We start from the raw sequence: 19757 nt of genomic DNA on the forward strand, positions 1-19757 counted from the left end.
AGAGAAAAAGTGCAGGTGTTTGCACGGGGCAGAGAGTAAGATCTGCAGTGGCTCTGTTCAATTACCATCCTCTCGATGAAAAGCTTCAGCTCACAAGTCTTGATGTCTCATTGGCTAGTCTTCAATACAGGATCGTTCAAGGCTACAGTTCGTCCAGGGAAGTAAAGATAAGAATTTCCCATATAGCTACAGAGAGAAGCAGGTTGGCTCTACTGTAGTGTTAATGGTTAAATAACATGGTTGTTTTCCCTTAAGTTTTTAGTTAAATGGGAAAAGCACAGTGCTGCTCTCCTGACTTTAAAGAATAGGTGTACAGCGAATTCCAGGGAACCAAAAGGAGATTATGAACAGTTACTGTAGGATGGGAAAGTTTTTTTTTAAAGGTACAATTAATAGGTTGCAGGTTATCATACTTTGAAGACATTTATGTATAAATGTCCTACATGACACACACCCTTAATAATTTTTCACTCTGAGCACTAAGTGAATTTTGCACACAGAAACATGATATTTCAAGTTAAAGTTAACACACGCTCTGTTGGTTGCACAGAGAAATCTAGAAGGGAGTCCAAGGATGTACAGTATAAGGTACCAAATGGTCTGTCTCCTGATTTATTGCATTAGTAGAGTCCAGCACTTAATCATAAATTTTCTGTTTCAAGCATTTTTGCTCTGCTAAATTCATGATAAAGCTTCATCTTGTGCGGCACCAATTCTATGGAACCTTTTTTAAAGGTCTATCATTTCTCTAAGCCTTTTAAAGTGTAACCTCACAAACTCCACTGTGCTTTTTTCTACTGTTGTATGTTATGTGTGTGCTATTGAGGAAGAATTTTAGCATTTGCCTTTTTATTAAGTATATAAATAAAAGTGTATAAAAGGATAATTCAAGCATATTATTTAACCTTCTGACATTGATATTACAAACCACAGAATGTCTAGCTCATTTTCACACCTTTTATTTTTATACTTCCTTTTATCTGTATGCAAGGTAGAATTGTCTGTATGCAAGGTAGAATTGTCTGTATGCAAGGTAGAACTGCTTCTTAAGAAGAAAGTGGTCAATTACAAAGAAATGTTTGTAGAGAGAAAAACATCTCCTAATATGGAAACTTGGAGTGAGCTTTCCTGTGTGTGTCTACTGTATAAAACTCATTGCATTTATCATCTCGGGGAGTTAGATGTTTGTAGATCTGTATGAGAGATTGCTCTCAGATCTGCATGATCTATCCTCCTCATACGCATGAATAAAGGACTCGGCCTGACCACACCTAACCTGAGTGAAGACTTTTCTTCGACACTACAGTATGAAATAGCTCTTTAAATGAGGTGAAGAGTGCTCATAAGTAATGCTGTATTTTGATTTTGAAATTGAGGTTGCATCTCAGGGCAGCACGTTTGTGCCGTGGTTAGCATTGCTGCCCCACAGTGCTGGGTCCCTGGGCTCAGTTCTGGATCTGGGTTGCTCTCTGTGTGGATTTTGCACAGCATGTTCTCCCCGTGTTTGTGAGGGTTTCCTCCAGGAGCTCCTGTTTCCTCCCACAGTCCAACGACATGCTGGTAGGTTAATTAGCTTCTGTGTGTCTGTATCTGTGTGTGTGTCTTAAGATGGACTGATGTCCCGTCCAGAGAGTATCCCTCTTGCACCCGTTGCTTGGCAGGATGTGCTTTGCCCCCCCTGCGACCCTAAAATGAATGAAGCAGTTAGAAGATGCATAGTTAGCATAGATTACTGATACAAAGTCATTGGTAAAACATGATTATACTTAAAATGTGCAGTGATTGTGATGCATTTATCAGGGTAATATAATGTGTTGTATTTATACAAAGCAACTAACATTTGTACCAATGTATGTCGTTGGTACAGTTACATTTTACTGAAGCAATACTGTACAGTATGTGAAGTTCCTCTCTAAAATGCTTGGAATGTAGTCTATCAGCATTATACTGTAGTCCTGCTGCCTGATTGTTCTTGAAATTTCCTCCTGTGTAAGTCTTTTTAAGAATTTAAAAGGAAATACGCTTTATAGTAATACAGTGCACAATTTTATGAAAAATAAGTTGTAGTAATTCGAATTCAGAAACATTGTGGTGGCATTTGTGAACATAAGAAAGACAACTTTTTTTTCATACAGTACTCCATTGATGTAAAAATGCGCCCACTGTTCTTGGTAGAAAATGCGCTTCCACATAGTTTCCACTTGTATCCTGTAGTTTTTCATTGTTGAAGTCCACTGGGTTCAGTGACTTAGAGGATTTTAATTACTTGAATCAGGCTCCTTATACTCCTCAATGTTCTGTTCAAGAATAAAAGATTCAGTCCTGTTCTTCTGACAGTGCAGGACATTGCTTTAGACCTGGAATTGATCTGGTTGCTTGTCAGTGTAGAGATCCCTGAGCAGCAATATTCTTTTGTAACTTGAAATTGATTATGGGCAGCCTACAAATATTAAATGTGTGTATTTTTTTATGAAAGCCAGTTTGCATTACAAAATGTTTGCATTTATATAAAGAATTACTGTACATTGTGTTCAAATTGCGGTTAATTAATGTTTGACATTTTTAAATTGTTAATTGCAAATACTAGTGTTCTATATGGAGACATGCAATTTGGGTGTAATAATGTGGTTATTTTGTAGGGTATAGATTTGTAGGATGATAAGGGATTTTATTTGTTCTCTCAGTTGGAGAGAGGCACAGTTAAACTAAAAAACATCTGATATAAGAAACTAGTATATACAGTATCTGTTATCTCAGTCAATCCTTCAGAACAGAGACTTGCACTGGATGTGGTCTTTGTTTCATTTTGATATTGAAAGAATTTGACTTCCCAAATAAAGGTATACAAACAAATGAACACAAACTCTGAAATAATAAAGTGAGTCAACAGAAAAAATATCAAACGAGCAGTAACATTTCTAAAACATGGTTCAATACCATTACTTATCATAGCAGTAGACAACTAGTACTTCTGACTCAGTATTGCAGATTGTAATGTAAAACTAAATTGATTATAGAACTTCATGGCATCAAACTCAATTGAATCATCATTATTGTTAAATTTCAACCTATTCAATAGACAACCCTTATTAATTATGTTTAGTAAATTGGCCATCCATTTTATTGTCGTGAGTAATTCAAAACTGGTAAATGACAAGGTGATTAATGTGTTCTTCATAAATTGAACTGACCTTCAAACTTTTTAGGAATTGTTAAAGAGGATGAAGAATTGATGGCTATAATAACTAATTTTGGAATTTCTAATAACTTTTGTGCATTTACTGTATTTTGAAATTGCCCGAATGAATAGCTTTCAGTCTTAGATGCCCTAGCCTTTCACCAAGATTTTTTCTTATAAGGGCTAAACCAACAGCTATTGTGATTTTAACCCTAAAACTCAATATTTTTTAAAAAAGTTGTTGACAATACTAGGAAAACAATTATTTATAAAAAGATCCACACATTTTTAAATGTTGTGATAGGGAAAGTTTTTTTTTTCTCCATTTAATAAAGCCAAATCAGGTACAAAGTTTATTGTATTGTTTAAAACATCTTCCAGATAAAATCAGATGAGAAAGATTCTCCTTCATGCTCCTTCAAACAATGCTATAAAACAGTGATCACTGAAATCTTATCTTGTATTCCTATGACTTTTTTGTTTTAAGAATGACCCTTCTTTAAGTGACCTTATTAATAGCTTTTTGGATATAAATGTATCACTAAATACATCATAAATACAGGGAGGTCAAACAAGACCTTTGCATTTCCATTTTCAAGTTGGCACTCTCAGTTATTTGGGGCGGAGCGGTGGCTCTGTGGCTAAGGATCTGCGCCTGTGACTGGAAGGTTGCCGGTTCAAATCCCGCAGCCGGCAGAGGAATCCTACTCCGTTGGGCCCCTGAGCAAGACCCTTAACCCCAACTGCTCCAGGGGTGCTGTACAATGGCTGACCCTGTGCTCTGACCCCAAGCTTCTCTCCTTGTCTGTGTGTCTCATGGAGAAAAGCTGGGGTATGCGAAAAGATGAATTCCTAATGCAAGAAATTGTATAATAAAGAAACATTATCACATTATTTAGTAAGGGTTCTACTGTACTTGTCTAGCTCAAACTAATGTTATAATATATATAATGTTAAAATTTTACAGGTAACAGATTTTACTGTAACAAAATCTTACCTGTTCTGGTGGATCCACATGTTCTTCATTCAGTTTCAATGTTTTAGGAACTATAGAAAGCTCTTCATTAAATGAAACAACAGGATCCAGTTAAAGAACGATGTGCAAGATGAATTGCAATCAAAGATAAAAAAGGATATTGGAAAGCCCAAGAGAGAAATGGAAAGGAACATTGCAATGGAGGCTACAATAAATCATTCACAAAAAGTTCTTTTAGTACAACAACTGAAAAAGAACTAACAAGGATGAAGTAAAATATAACCTGAACAGAAATCAGAAACATCTATACAATTCCAAGACAATGGCTGATCTTTTAAAAGAGCATTTTACATGTACAAGTAGAGTTAAAGGTTTATTTTCTGACACAGCTCCACACTCAATTTCACTCAGATGTTCACTAAGGAAAAAGTCAGTAGCATGCCTCAGACAGTGGAAAGACAAAATTCTATATTCAACAGTACTGTATTAGCATAGAAGAAGTATAAGATAGAATTCAGGTAGTCATGGTCCTCAAGATTAATCCCTGGGGCCAGATGATCCCTTACCAGTTGTACTCAAGAAATCAAGATATTGTTCAGAAGCAATTCATGCAATCACTCACAGTAGGGGTAGCATCTGGACTGGAAAATTGCTAATAGAGTGCCAACCCATAAGAAGGTTGAGGAAATTTAACCAAGTAATTATAGACCAATAAGCCTGACTTGTATTACATGTAAAGCTATTGAAACAATGTGAGCTTAACGAGATAATCACCAACAGTACAGTATAAGAAAATAATGTATTGGGGACAGTCAATATGGATTGAGAAATTGTACGTCTTGCCCAACTACAGATTGTTTCTTTGAAAAAGCAAAAATATTTCATTTGGAAAGCAGGCAGAGTGGACCTGGGAGCCATCTGGAAGAATTAGAGCAAGCTACAGTACATCATTTGCCCCTACCTGGGATTAAACCCAGGAGCTAGACACTATAATAAGCGTGAATTTAATAATATGGTGAATTTAGTTTTTCCGAAGGTTTGTGATAAACTTCCTCATAAAAGATTAATTCTCAAATTGTAGGCAGCAGGCATTCAGGGAAACGAGAGTGGATTGAGATTAAACAATTAAACAGAGAACTGATGGAGCACCTTCTATATTATTACTTCATAGTACAGTATATAACACTATTCCTTAGGTCTTTTGTTGTAAAAGCTTTGAAATAAAAAAAACTTTATGCGTGAAGAATGGTTGCTTCTGTATTTTGTTTTCATGTTTTCTATTAAGCACTTACCATATTATTCTGTAGTTTTCATAGTCTACTTTTACTTTTTGTAACTTTTACTTATTTATAACTTTTCCCTTTTTACTTTTATACAATTACAGTATAAACCTTAATTGTAGAATCTAGACTTTAAATTGGAAATTTAAAGTCAAAATATAGTACAATCACCAACATTTATTTACTGGTTGTTCTATCATATCAGTTCCCTTAAGTACAGTATATCTTGCCTGTTTGAGTTTTTAATCGGTAATAACATCTACCCTAGTGAGTTCCTTTATAAAATGTGTTAAAAGGCAATTATTTCTATTTCAACATTAGTATTTCTAGCTTTGCGTTTTATATCACTATACCCCAATTTATGCATGAAAATATATGTAATAAACATGTATTGCCACCTTTGCTAGATGTCTTCCTCTTCTCAGTATATACTGTATCACACATCTACTAATGCATGCATTAAGTGGTCTATAGTATACACCTTTTGTTATTCCCTTCCTTCTAGTTTAACCCATATAGATTCTATACTGTTCTTATCCTATTTCTTCAGTTCTCTAGTTTGCGGGTTATTTCTGATATATAATTCCACTCTGCCACCCCTTCCTAAATTCTACCTAATTCCTACCCATTCCTGTCACCCTCCTTTAGTAACATTTCAGTTGTTGCTATACTGTAAGTTGCATTATTGATGAATGCCTAAGATTCTTGCATTTTATTTCGTATGCCTCTGGCATTGAGGTACAGTATAAGGATTTCCAGTTGGATATTTTGTTTCTAGTTAGTTGTTAGTGTTCTTTGGACTTTTCTGATCACACCTAAAATAATTTCAATATAACCAATAGTCTATGTGCCCATGTGCTGTAGCACGAATGAAATTTTTTATAGAACCTTATTTCAACAGTTGTTGGCTTTAAGGACAGTACCCATCAGCTTTGAGACATACAGTATGATTTAAAGTCAATGGCATACAGTTGAACATATTGCATTTAAAAAGGTCATATCTGTCTGTGCTCTTTAAGACCTTTTGACCAACGACATAACATTTAATTGCCTAATTAATTGTGAAAAATCACAGTCAGTGTGGATGTTTTGTATTCAGTTCACTTTCACACAATGAAAAAAATACATGGACGCTACAAACGGTACAAATATTTTCAAATTATTGCATTGTTACAATTTTTTCGTGTTTTTAAAACGAAATGTGTGACTTTAGTTATATTTAGTTAAGTTTTATGCCATCAATCAGTATTTTGTTTTTAATTTAAAAACCTAAATTGGAAAACGGTCACATTGAAAACGATGTGATAATTCAAGGAATATAACAATATTCAATATAACAATATCAATACAACCGCGAACGCATATAGAAAATGTACAGTATTCGAGTAAAACTTGCTCATCGGCGCAGCTCTGGAGCTCTTCCGCTTGTTAAATTCATGTTGCCAAATCACTTTCATTTCGTGGGAAATTGCAACATTAAGTAATTTGGAAAACTTTGTTTTTCTAATATTGTATCGGTGAAGGTCAAGGAGATTTAAATAATATCCTCCTCTGATGTTGTTGCTTTCAATTGATGATGTACTTTCTCCTTAGATATTGTTAGAATTGTTTAACGTCATGTATGAAAAAGCAGCCAACAAGCGAGAAATAGAAACTGAAGATGGTACGGCTTTTTGGAATCGAGCAGGACGTGTAGTATTCCTGTCACAATAGAACTGCGGAACTGTTTCGGTGTGCAAATCATTGATTAAGAACAGAAGGTAAAGAAATATATAATTACTGTATGTTTGAAATAATGATTTAGTAATGACTCGCACAAGGCAAAAAAGAAAAGGGATGTACAGTACAATGTCGTATTGTATTTGTATTTTGTATTTGTATTTGTATTGTAGTTGTATTTCTTAGTTATACAGTACGTGTACAGTACTGTAATATGAGTACTTTCAGTATAAAAAAATCAACCTACTGTATACAAAAAGAACAGGTGTCACAGGTGTTATTGGGAGTATTATCAATGACAGGTTTGGTTTGAGGAAATATTGTTTTGATTTAGGTCTTGTGAATTATTGTGAAAAATACACAATTTCGAAATACAAAATTCCGTCTGGAGATGTCTATAGATGAGAAGGTTCTACAGGACATATTTCATTGAAGTAAACTAAGTAAAATACGGTAGATCTTTGAAAGAAAATAAAAAGTTTGAAGCTTTAGTTGCCATACTTGAAAACAGCCCTTAATGGGTAATTACACTTTACATCCTGGTACCTTGTGTTAAGCCATCAGTTTGGAAATTACAGAAACACATGGTGAAGAGGTATGGTAATGCTATTTATTAATGTTATTAAGCAGCTGTCATGTATAGAAAATCAATTCATGTCTGGTGCAAAACTTCAGTGCTTTCAGAAAGTACTCACCCCTTCGGAGTTTTTCACAATTTGTTATGCCACAAACACAAATAGAAAAGAGTTTTCTTATGCTCCTTCAACTTAGTGCAGGTTTTGATACAGTAAATTATTCAGTGTTGTTCAAATGCTTGGAGACATTCTTACCTATCAATGGTACTGTTCTTAACTGGTTCCACTCATATCTCACTGGTAGGCAGCACTTTGTCTTCATTGGTCCTCACGATCCCATGTGGCTCCAATCAATCATGGTGTGCCGAATGGTTCAGTCTTGGGCCCATTGTTTTTATTATTTATATGTGTGATCTCGATCAGGTTATATGCAAACGTGGTCTTCAGTTTCATTTGTATGCAGATGATTAAAAATCTCTTCCATACAATATATGACCTCTGTCACGTATCTCTTGTTTATTTGCCATGATAGTCAGGAATCTGTGAATCACACTTGATCCCCTGCTGTCTTTTAAATCATGAGAAAACTCTGATTAAACCCTCTTTTCGTCACCTTAGAAATATTGACCACATTAGGCATTATCACATACAGTAGTGTACTATGCTGAATGCTTGATTTGTGCATTTATAACATCAATGTGCTTGATTTCTGCATCTCTTTGCTCTTTGTGGTCCCTAGCACTGTTCTCAGTAAGCTGCAATATTGGTTGCCTATAAAGTCAAATATTGTCTATTTTCTGACCTTTAAGGCTCTAAACAATCTGCCTCAAGTCATACATCTCTGAACCCCTTCATGTTTACACTCCTTCCTATAGGCTCCATTGAGTTGAGGCTGGTCCTTTGCTCATTCCACCTAGGACTAAATCTTGGACTTTTGGTGACCATGCTTGTCCTGCCCCTGCTCCATTGTTATGGAATGCCCTTCCTACGACTCTTTGAGGAACAAATTCTTTTACTCTTTTCGAATCTAAACTTAAAACTCCCCCATTTCTAGGGCCTATGTCTGATTGCCTTACAGTTTATTCTCTGGTCTGATGAAACAAATATTGAATTCTTTAGTCTGGGTGGAGAGTGCTATGCCTAGCTTATATTGGACTACAGTATATAGTGCTATATAGCTTATATTATGTTGGACATAACCTGTGTTACATCCGTACCAGGAAGCATTGTGGTGGCAACATTAACTTATGAGATGCTTTTCAGAGAGAGGCACTGGGGCCAAATGCAGCCAAGTCCTTGAGTAGGACCTGGTTCAGTTGTTAAAATACCCTAGACAGGGACAAAGATGTTCCAAAAAGAGACCAACCTCAAGCATACAGCCAAAGCACCACCAGAGCAGCTTCAGAAAAAAAGGTGAATGTCCTTGAGTGACCCCGCCAAAGCTTAGACTTGAATCCCCTTGAGAATCTGTGAAAGGATTTGAATAATTCTTCCAATCCAACTTGACACAGCTTGACCAATCGGGAAGTACAGTAGAATGGACAAAAATCCTAAAAATCCAGATGTGCAAAGCTGATATAGAATTAACCAAAAAGACTCAAAGTTGTTATTGCTGAAAAAACCGCTTCAGTGGATTGATACTCCAGTAAACAAGGTAATTCCATTCTCCATAATGTGTTTGTTAAACTATAAAAAAATTATCCTTTTAAATTGTTATGCTATGTGAATCATGGCAAAAAAATCATTGCCTTAAAGCCTGTCATTGTAGCACAACAATATTTGCAATTGTTCAGGGGGGAAGAATACTTTCTGAAGGCAGTGTAAATATAAATTTTAATGTAAATATAAATCCCTATTTAACAGGGATTAGTCATGCATTGGCAGCCAAAGTTGTGCCTCAAGTGTCCCATTAGAATGCACTAGCAATCCCCAGAAAAAGAAATTATAGGAAACTGAATTCACCGACTGCATTTTGATAGTCAACAGCTATTTTCAGTGTAACCCATGTTGACACTTAAATGGAGATCTTTATCTTTTCTTTATACAGGATTTTACTAGCTGTCCATAAAATAGTCATAATTTAGGAGAATCTTTGGATACTGTATTTATTATCCAGATAACCAGCAAGCTTTGAGCAACAATGGCGATACAATAGCGGTCCAGAACTCACACTGTATTATTTTCATCTGGTAGTGGGTCACTTTCAGGCTAATGAGCAAAATCATGTTGGCTAAATTTAATGATCTTTCAATAAACAAACAATTTTCAAATTAAGAAACTTTGAATCAATACCAGCATAATTTTACTGGGTTAGTTTTCTTCTTGTTTTTTTTTCCATTTGCTTGATCTTTTGTCTTTCTAGTGTTACAAACTGATATTGAAGTTGTAGGCAATAATGTGCGATTTTCAACAAAGATTGTTCAAGTCAGATTTATTGTTGTTACTTGCCATTGGGTTAGAACATTGTACAGCAAAAAGGTGAAAAAACAATGAGACAATGGAGTATTTTCTGATATGGATGAACTAACCACTGGATTTCTAAAGACAAATATTTATTTTACTTTGCGTCCACACAGCATTAAAAATTAATCTCAATGCTGCTTGTTTGATCTGCTGATGTGACTGATGTCATGTGTGTCCTTGATATCTTATGTTCTGATTTCCAGACCATGTTTGCCACAGGAAGAGGTCAAGATGACATCGCAGAGGTTGAGGATATGGACACTTCAGATACTCAGTGGTGCTGGTTTTATCTGGCTGATTGTGGGGTTTGGCATATGTTTGAGGTATCTAGTATTGCATTGCAATATATTCTGTTAATTTTAAACATACAATTCTACAATGTTGAATTGCTGTTTTCGCTTTTTAATAGGTTGACTCAAGCTCAACATGCAACATGACAAGTGAGGTCATTGAGAAGCACTACAGAAGCAACCAGCAAGGTGTTGTCGAATTCTCTACAGCCAAATATACATATCTGTTGGATTTTTCAGGTATTTCATATTCATTACTATTTTATGTATTTCATAAATTAACTTATTGACAACAGATTTCAACTTACATTTGTGTATTATTGTTGGAGTTCATTTGATAGCAAATTTCTTTCCATTGAATACAGTACTACATGCATTTATATACCAAAGAGATATTGTATTTCCCAGGCAAAAATGAACGTGGTGTGCATTTGAATGTAAGGGAATATCTTTGATTGAAGAAAAAAGCATTTGCCTAATGCAGATGAAGAGCTTTGGTTAATAAATTATGCCAGGTCAGTGCCCACATTGAGCAGTTGCCCACTCCAAACTTTGGGCTGAAATTATTTTTTTTTCTTGTTACAGTCAGGAAATTATGCTATTAGGAATAACTATGAAAATTTATTGTTGGGGTTTATAGTACTGTGTTTGCTTCTTTCTGTTTTTGTTTTTCATGCTGCATTGAAAATGTTTTACTGTTAGGAATGACGTTATACACTACTGTACATGGTACGTACAGTACCCTAAAAGAAAGTAGGTTTAGTAGTAAGTAGTATTGGCACATCTATTGCAGCCTGTTACTAGTTACTAGTTTATGAGCCAAGGATCTCATCTAGCCATTTCATGAAATAAGCCTGTTTTCAACATTATGCCTGGGTATCTTGTTTAATACTTTAATACTACATCCTTCTGGGTAAGAAAGTGTCTCTTGTTTTTGGTTTTCTCTTCTGTTCTTTAGTTTGTGTTGCACTGTTCATTCTGAAAAAATCCACTGTATTTGAGCGAGACAGCACCTTGTTACCTGATTTTGTCAGGTCATCCCTCTTCTTACTTTCCCATTTCGAGGGAGAACCAAGTTGCTGCTGTAAATTGTGGTCGTGGTTCGTGGAAATTGGCAATTTTCCAATTATGGATCAGAAATTCCAAAGAAAATGTCATGCCACCATATGGAGACCAGGAACATTGTGCTGTAGGAGTTGGCATCCTTTGAATGAGACATCCTGACTATTTGGCTTTTAAAGATCCTGTTGGGAAGAGAAAGGGGGGTTAATCGTGATGTAATGACTAAACATCAGTACTGTAGGTGCTTGCTTAATCTGTCTACCTGAAGTTCAGTTTACCCATTAATTTAGTTGAAGTAAATGCTCACTTCTCTGCCCGATCTTCTACTGTATGTAACGGGGTTGCTGGTGGTGCATAATGGCTGCTGCGTGTCACACAGGTACCTGTATGTGTTAGACTTCAGTGGTGGGTGAAGTCAGTCCCTTTCTATATTTAAAGCTCTTTGGGATTCTTTCAAATGAAAAGGACTACATACAGTAAATTCAATGAATTGACTATTTCATTTAATTAATTCCATATGCATGATTGAGTAGAGGTTAGTATTGAAGAAAGATGTGAAGACGGGTTTAAATTCAATCCTTTTCTGTATGAGGTTTAGACTTCTAAACAACAAACTGGAGTTTATGGCAGGAAAGGGGGTTAACTGATAAGAATTCCAGATGCGAGCTAAGAACCCCCTGGGGATGTAATCTTAAACTGACCATTTGGCCAGGGTCTCTTAACTGGCCAAATACCATGACCCCCCTCTTTACCATAAGAACAAATGACGTCAGAGCAGCAAGGAAGGACTATATAAACTAAAAGTTTGTACCGGCACTTGGAACAATATTTCGGTTTTGTTGTTTCTTGCGGGAAACAAGACTTCGGCAAGGAACAGCATGCAATAAACTCATCTGTTTAACTTCATCTCGGGATCCAGAACCTTATTCTTATTCTTAGATCAATGACACAATTGATAATACAATAGTTTACAAGGCAGACATATTTGCATATTCTGATTAATCTTTCCAAAGAAACTACTGGAATATTAGCTACAGTATTTGAGGTATTTAAGCTTGTTTTTTGTTTGTTTGTTTTTTTGCTAACCTAAGTGATGAAACAGACAAACACAAAAACTGGAAAACAACGGCCGATCAAGCGTGCACTTTATTCTGTGACTGCTTTCAGGTATGGAACTAAAACTTGTTGGGGATTTGGCTTGGAGCACTCAAATATCATTATTGCTTTTACTAGCTTTACTATTTTACTAGAATTTAAACTCATTCTCTCTAAACCATGATCTATTTTCTTGTACTGGGCAAAGAAAGGACTCATACAGTATTTAGGGGGAAAAGTTGTGTTTTTTTCATCTATCCATTATCAGATTGCTGAACCAACTATTTCAGAATGTAAACAAAACAGTCCTAAGTAACTGTGTGGGCCTTATAGATGCTGTATATACATACAATAATGATAGGCTTCAGTCAGGTCTTTGTTTTTTGGTCATTTATTGATGATTCTGCACCTTCTTTTGACTTTTACGGGGTGTTTTGCAAGTTCCCAAGTGAATTACTGTATTGGAAATGAGAGATCATTAGTGCAGATCTTTTGGCTAGATCATCAGTGCAGTTTTCATTTGTACTATATACTGTGTGAATGTGTCTTAATAGAACCCTGTGGAGGGTTTTAGTCAGGTACAGAAAATATAAGATGATGACAGCTTATCTCTTCTTATCCTTTTTGCTTTTATTTAATTTATCATCATTTGTAGAATCACAATTAATCATACATGTTTTTGTCCTTAAACATATAGGTTTATATGTGATAATCTTGCTTTGCCAGTTCCTTCTCATTGGGAATTTGTTGACACAGATCAACCCTATCAGGTAAGAAAACATGGCAATTTGAAAAAAAGGATATTTTATGTTCAAATCTAATTTAACTTGCAAACCTATATTGCATTAAGATAGCATTAACACAACATTAATTAAACACAAAGACATACTGTAAATGGATCTCTGGATGTTATTTTAGGATTACCTTTTACCTCTTTCATTATTCTCCTTGTGGCCCTGGGTGAAATTTTAGGAGGACGTCCACTTCTTGGCAGGGTTGCTATTGTTTTAAATGCCCTCCACTTGTATACTATTTGCCTAACAGTAGATTTATAGAGTCTGAATCTTTTTGAAACGGCTTTATAACCTTGTTCAGATTGATGAGCATCTACTACAGTTCTGCTGATGTTTCCTTAGTTCGAGGATGATGCTAGACTCGTAGGAAGAGTAACTCACCTGCTTTCTTGCAATTATTTATGTTTGCTCCTCCCTAACACATCATTTCAGATCTTTAATTTCATTGATTACCTCAGTTAATTGGTTAAAACTGTCATTGACCCACCTGATCCTGCTTTACCTTGATGTAAGTCATAGAACTATTTTTACACCTTATTCACTTACTGTATTCACTTAGTTTTACACCTGCACAATTTCTGTTTACTGTGTGTATTATTTTGCTGCATGGACATTTGCTTTCCAAACACTCAAATTGGTGAATAATTATAGTTTATTTTAATTAGGAAGTGACAACTTCTGATTATATATGCATTTTGTGGTTAAAAATCTCAAATTATGCAATGGGTTTTACAAACTTTCAAGCATGACTGTATATGTTTGGATATTTTTAGTATAAAAAATTATATTATTTGGCAGTGGGTGGCTCTGTGGCTAAGGATCTGCGCCTGTGGCTGGAATTGGTTCGTATCCCGCAGCCGGCAGAGGAATCCTACTCCATTGGGCCCCTGAGCAAGGCCCTTAACCCCAACTGCAGCAGGGGTGCTGTATAAACGTCTGACCCTGCACTCTGACCCCAAGCTTCTCTCCCTGTCTGTGTGTCTCATGGAGAGCAAGCTGGGGTATGCGAAAAGACAAATTCCCAATACAGGAAATTGTATATGGCCAATAAAGTGATCTTAAACGATTTTCAGTTCCATAAAGCAGAGTTAGTAGTTGAATAGATTTAGTTCAAATACTGTAGGCAGCTGCGTCAGCATGGATAGGCTGCAAAGGAACAAGTAAAGGTTTATTTCATGCTGAAATATTCTTTGGGTGTGAAGAAGAAGGCTCCACAGATTAAACGTTGTATTTCTTTTCTTCTCTTTTCAGCATGGAATAAACCCCTTACTTGTTCTGCTGAATAGATTTGTCATGTACTTGTATGTGTTTTTGATAATTAGAGCATCATAGTAGCAGTTAGTGTTGCTGCCTTACAGCTCTCGGGTCTGGATGTGTTTCTGTGTGGAGTTTGCCAAGTACTTTCTCCCACCTTCAAAAGACACTGTACAGGTTAATGTGTGTTTGTTTTGTGTGCCCTGCGGTTGGTTGGTGTTCCATCCAAGAAATAGTCCTGCTTTGCACCCCGTTTCAGAAACAGAGTCTGGTTTGCCATGAGCTTTATGAAGAACAAGTAGATTTCTGATGAAAGGATGGATATTTGCTGTAAAAACACATAACTGAATAGTCTTTGATACACTTAAATTTTTCCTTAAATATTGTTTAGCTGTTTTTCCTATAAAGTGGAATGTACTGTAATTTAACATAAACAACACAATGTTGCTGAAGCCCTGTATTACCTTTAAGGCTACAGTGATTTGTATAGCAGCCAAAGATGTTAAATTAAACATCCTAGCCATACTATCCTAGCATGAAATGCCAGGCCTTCTGAGAAAAAATGCAAAACTCATCACTTTGCATTGGGTCAGACATATTATTTTCTTGTATTAAAAAAAATAAAACGTTTGTACAATAAAAGAGTCATCCAAAGGATTAAGTCTTGTACCACAAACCGGTGCCATGAAGAACAAATTTAATAAAAAATAATGCTTTTACTCCTTGTCTTCCTATCTCTTCCAGGTGGTCAGTTTGCGTAGAGACACCTATGAATACAAAGAGGTAGCCAGACTCTTTGAAAGCACAATGACTTCAGTGATGATTCAGGGAATTAAGAGAATTCAGAACTTAGACCTATGGGAGTTTTTTTGCAGGTAAGTATTATGAATAGTTATTCTGTGGTTATTGATACTATGTCAACATGTACTATCAATATTAATAATACATCAGTATGTTTTATTTAGATATTATTGGATAAATTAGAATAATCTGCCCCTTCCTTATCTGTAGTTGATTCATTACACGGAGCTCTGTGGTGAACCAGATCCTAACTGGAGTAGTAGACACCTTAAACAAGGTGGGGCCACACTGTGAATGGGACACCAGTGCATTGCATCACAGATAAATTGGAATTATAATAGTCTGTATTCTATAAAACACCGTACATTGAAATACTTTGAAAGAAGAGGAGAGGATAATCATTTGAAAAAAGACCAACAATGTACAGTAGGAGAGAACAACTGCTCTGTTCTGAACATGTTGTACTTAGTTTAGACTACTCTTCAAACTCCTTTCAAGAGTGTGTTACAGTTATCTGTATTAGAAAATACATAAATGTTCCACTTTCACCACATAAGCCACAGGTATAACATAATGCAGCAAGGAATTATCCCTAAATTGGAAAATCAATGTACTGGTCAATAGGGGCCTTGAATAGCCAATATTTTTCCATTTTAGAGTAAAACTTAAAGTGTTCCTCATCAACAACTGTTCTCAAACTGTTAGGATTTACAGCATGCAGTAGAAGCATCAAATAAAGTAAAATAACCTTAGTCATAATCTAAGAAACTTTCCTTACATTAAGTTCTTTTTCTAAAGGAAAAAGGCCCAACTGAGAAAGATAAAACATGTTGAAGACATCGAAGAAAGAATGCTGTTCCATGGCACCAGCCCTTATGTAATCCATGCGATATGCACACACAATTTCGACTGCAGGTTAAGTGGCAGCCATGGCCATGTTTATGGAAAAGGTAGGCAGATGTTGAGGTTTTCCCAAAAGTGATTAGCGGAGAACACCTGTTCTGTTAGTTATTTTTATTTCTGAATTGACCATAAGGAGATGGACATTTGTGTCATCAAAAATCACGATTACCCAATGGGATTGTCCAGGCATATGGAATTTTAAAATATGACTGCAGATTTTTGTTCTGAAGTCTTTTTTCTTCAAGCATTTTTATCTCATTTAGAGTAGAATATTTTATCTTTCTAAAAAAACACCTAACATGAATAGTTTCACAATATTTAAACTCCATCAAGATCCTATTACAAAATGAATTGTCTTTGATAGCGTAGTGTTCTGTAAAGATATTTTCAGTTTAGCATGTACTGTAAATGCATCTTGAGTCTTCTTGTTGCTCAGAATCAATTTTATTATCCTGCAATGCCTGTGTTTGTGGTTTCATGACAAGACATTAAGCTCTCACATATATCACATTCTAATCACTGTTTATCATATTAATGATTTTCTACTTTAAATTACAATGAGGTTTATAAGGACTGGAGGCAAGTTCCAATGAACTCAGGAAAGACACTTCCAAGTAAAATACAGGGTATCAATGAAGAACACATTTTAATCTTAAAAGGTTTGACATGCGTACCTCAAAGATGATTTGAAACTTTGGCTTATGTCTTTATGATTTGAATATGCATATTTTAAAACTGCATATTTGTCCACATTTATCAAATTAAATAGCAATCATATTTTTAAAATTAAATAAAATACAAATTACATGCATGGCTACACACTGTATAATTAATACTTACTGTGTTGTTACAAATGCAACCACTTAGCATTGCAGTGACGCATTTACAGTACTGTACTGTATACAGTCAAACAAATTTGTGCATCTGCTATGCTTTCCTTTTCTCCCGTTTAGCATAGATAATGTTGACCAATCAGATACCTAGATTGAATGACTAGATATTAAAGTTCTAAAAACATTAAGGAAATTCTAAAACAGATAGAACAGGGGTCTTGAGGTTCTCGAGTAACTTAACCATAAGGCGTTTAAACAAAATACAGGTACGTTTGCCATAAAATTGAACAGTAACCATTTTTAAATTTAAACACAATGTAAAAAATATAAAATGCATCCATCATCACCCTTTCCATACATATATTCAAATTTATTGAAAGGTTTGATTTATGATCTGAAATATAATGTTTTTGGAGTGATTATAAACACAAGAGCTGCTCCTGTGTATTTATCTGTACTTCATTTACAGTAGCTTCATTCAGGTCTTTTAATAAAATAATTTAGTACATCAAGTAATTATTATGTATGTATAGAAATATTGTACATGTTTTGTTTTGTTTTTTATTTGGATGTCTTTTTTTCCTTTTTTTAGGAGCATATTTTGCAAGAAATGCATCCTACTCTAAGAAATACTGCTGTACTACTCAAAGCCACATCAGAACTTTAGAAAACTACAGTGTGGCAAAGCCAGCACCTCTGCCTGAGAATACACCTTCCTTTAATACAATGTTTCTCGCTCGAGTGCTTGTTGGCGATTACACCATGGGAAAGGAGACCTATTACCGACCGCCATCCAAAGACAAAAGCACTGTGAACCTCTACGACAGCTGTGTGGATGACATCACGCATCCAAATATTTTTGTGATCTTTGATAGCAACCAGATATATCCAGAATATTTAATAGAGTTTTATTGAATGAATGAGTTTTTTTTCCCTAATGCTTTAATTTGTTATCAGATTATTATGTTTAAATAATCAAAAAAAGACATACCTTAGACTGCAGTTTTGTCAGTTATTTTCTTCTAAAGGATTTGTGGTAGTACTGTATTAGGGTAATACAATTGATAGACCTCTAAAGACTGTATTAGTTATTTTTATTTTTACAGAATAATTTTTACAAAGATATTTACTCACAAATAAATTATTTTTGAATAGTGCAAAAAAGAAAAGAGTCAAACGCAGGAGAAGCAGATATTTTCATAACTTCTGTATTACTACCACAGAAATTGTAATACACAGAATGGCTTACATTAAAATACATGTAGCCTCTCTCAGTTCCATTTTTTTCCTGTCATGGGATGTTATTTTTAGTGTGCCTTAGTCATAGAGAAAGAAATGTATTATTCTTTTTGTATCAGTAAAGCAGTTAGATTTAGTAGTTAGTAGTTGATCCAAGGATCTCATCCAGTTTCATGAAAGAAACCTGGACATCAGCTTCTAGAACAATCCTGGGTAACTTGTTCCATACTCCTACATCCCTTGGGTGAAAAAGTGCCAAAGTGCCTCATGTTCTCAGTTTTAAATGCACTTTCATGTAGTTTCCGTTGTGTCTTCTGGTTCAGATTTGCCTGGCCAAATTTCCTCCTGGCCTTTACCAGTCATGGCCTCTTAATAATCCCCATCTATGAATTGGCTTCATCACTCTGTCCTGGTGTGTGGTGAGCGTACTGGTGCACTATGGCTGCCGTGGCATCATCCAGGTGGATGCTGCACATTGGTGGTGGTGGAGGACAGTCCCCATCACCTGTAACGCACTTTGAGTAGACTGTCCAGAAAAGCACTATATACAGTAAGTGTAAGGAAGTACTTTCAGATATACTGTGCCTTGGATTTACACTGCCATCTGTCAACCAAAAAAGGAATTAGTTCAAGTAGGTACTGTAGCTGCGTGCGTCAGCATGGGTAGGCTGCAAAGGAAGAGGTAGTACTGTAGGTGTGAGACGAAACATTATTTCCTTTCTTCACTTTTCAGCATGGAATAAACCTTTACTTGTTCCTTTATTGATAAAAATGAGTGGACAATGACAGGTGGTAAGATACAGTAGACAGATACCCTTTCTTTTAATTGATATCAAGACCTCATCTGCAAAGTGTGAAGAGTACCTTAACTATTTCTAAAACAGAATAGTTTCACTTGGGGATAAGAGTTCAATAAATTATTATATCAATTGCACCCGCTACCCTGTTTCTTAAGGACACATTTTCTTTGTTAGAACTAAATGCAATACTTTGCAGATGGCATCTGTTGCATATCCTTTGAGTCCATTACTAACCAGAGTTCTGAAGAATGCGATTAGCAGTGTGTGCAATGATGTAACAGTGAAAAGTTCTTTGTCAACACTGATGTCTTATTTTAAAACTAGCCTTGTGAAACTCCTATGATATTCCAAGTAATTTCAGACTTACAGTATTCCAAACCTTCTTAGGTTAGTTTTTTGAAAAAGTACTAGTGATAGACAGATCAAGATTTCCTTGATAGTAATACCTTTCATTGTATTTTTTTCTCTAATCATAACACTGGATTTGCTTTAGTC

General features: G+C 35.4%; 1 protein-coding gene across 1 annotated transcript; it reads left to right on the plus strand.

Annotated features, from left to right (window-relative positions):
* The first annotated feature begins 7021 nt into the window (after positions 1-7021).
* LOC148829226 (protein mono-ADP-ribosyltransferase PARP11-like) lies at positions 7022-18405 on the plus strand. Its single transcript, XM_088923716.1, has 8 exons — positions 7022-7194; positions 10395-10514; positions 10601-10721; positions 12635-12710; positions 13336-13408; positions 15431-15561; positions 16286-16437; positions 17816-18405. The coding sequence occupies exons 2-8, from the start codon at positions 10398-10400 to the stop codon at positions 18136-18138; spliced, it is 993 nt and encodes a 330-aa protein (XP_088779842.1). The 5' UTR covers positions 7022-7194; positions 10395-10397; the 3' UTR covers positions 18139-18405.
* The last annotated feature ends 1352 nt before the right edge of the window (positions 18406-19757 follow it).

This window comes from Atractosteus spatula, chromosome 8, assembly GCF_055471065.1.
Source record: "Atractosteus spatula isolate fAtrSpa1 chromosome 8, fAtrSpa1.hap1, whole genome shotgun sequence".
Taxonomy (NCBI): Eukaryota; Metazoa; Chordata; class Actinopteri; order Semionotiformes; family Lepisosteidae; genus Atractosteus; species Atractosteus spatula.

What these genes read in the sequence shown, in the direction of transcription:
- LOC148829226 (XM_088923716.1), top strand. Translation starts at nt 10,398, where the DNA reads ATGTTTGCCACAGGAAGAGGTCAAGATGACATCGCAGAGGTTGAGGAT. An exon ending in ATATCTGTTGGATTTTTCAG is followed by an intron (nt 10,722 to 12,634) that starts GTATTTCATATT and finishes TGCTAACCTAAG; the next exon opens with TGATGAAACAGACAAACACA. An exon ending in TGGCCATGTTTATGGAAAAG is followed by an intron (nt 16,438 to 17,815) that starts GTAGGCAGATGT and finishes TCCTTTTTTTAG; the next exon opens with GAGCATATTTTGCAAGAAAT.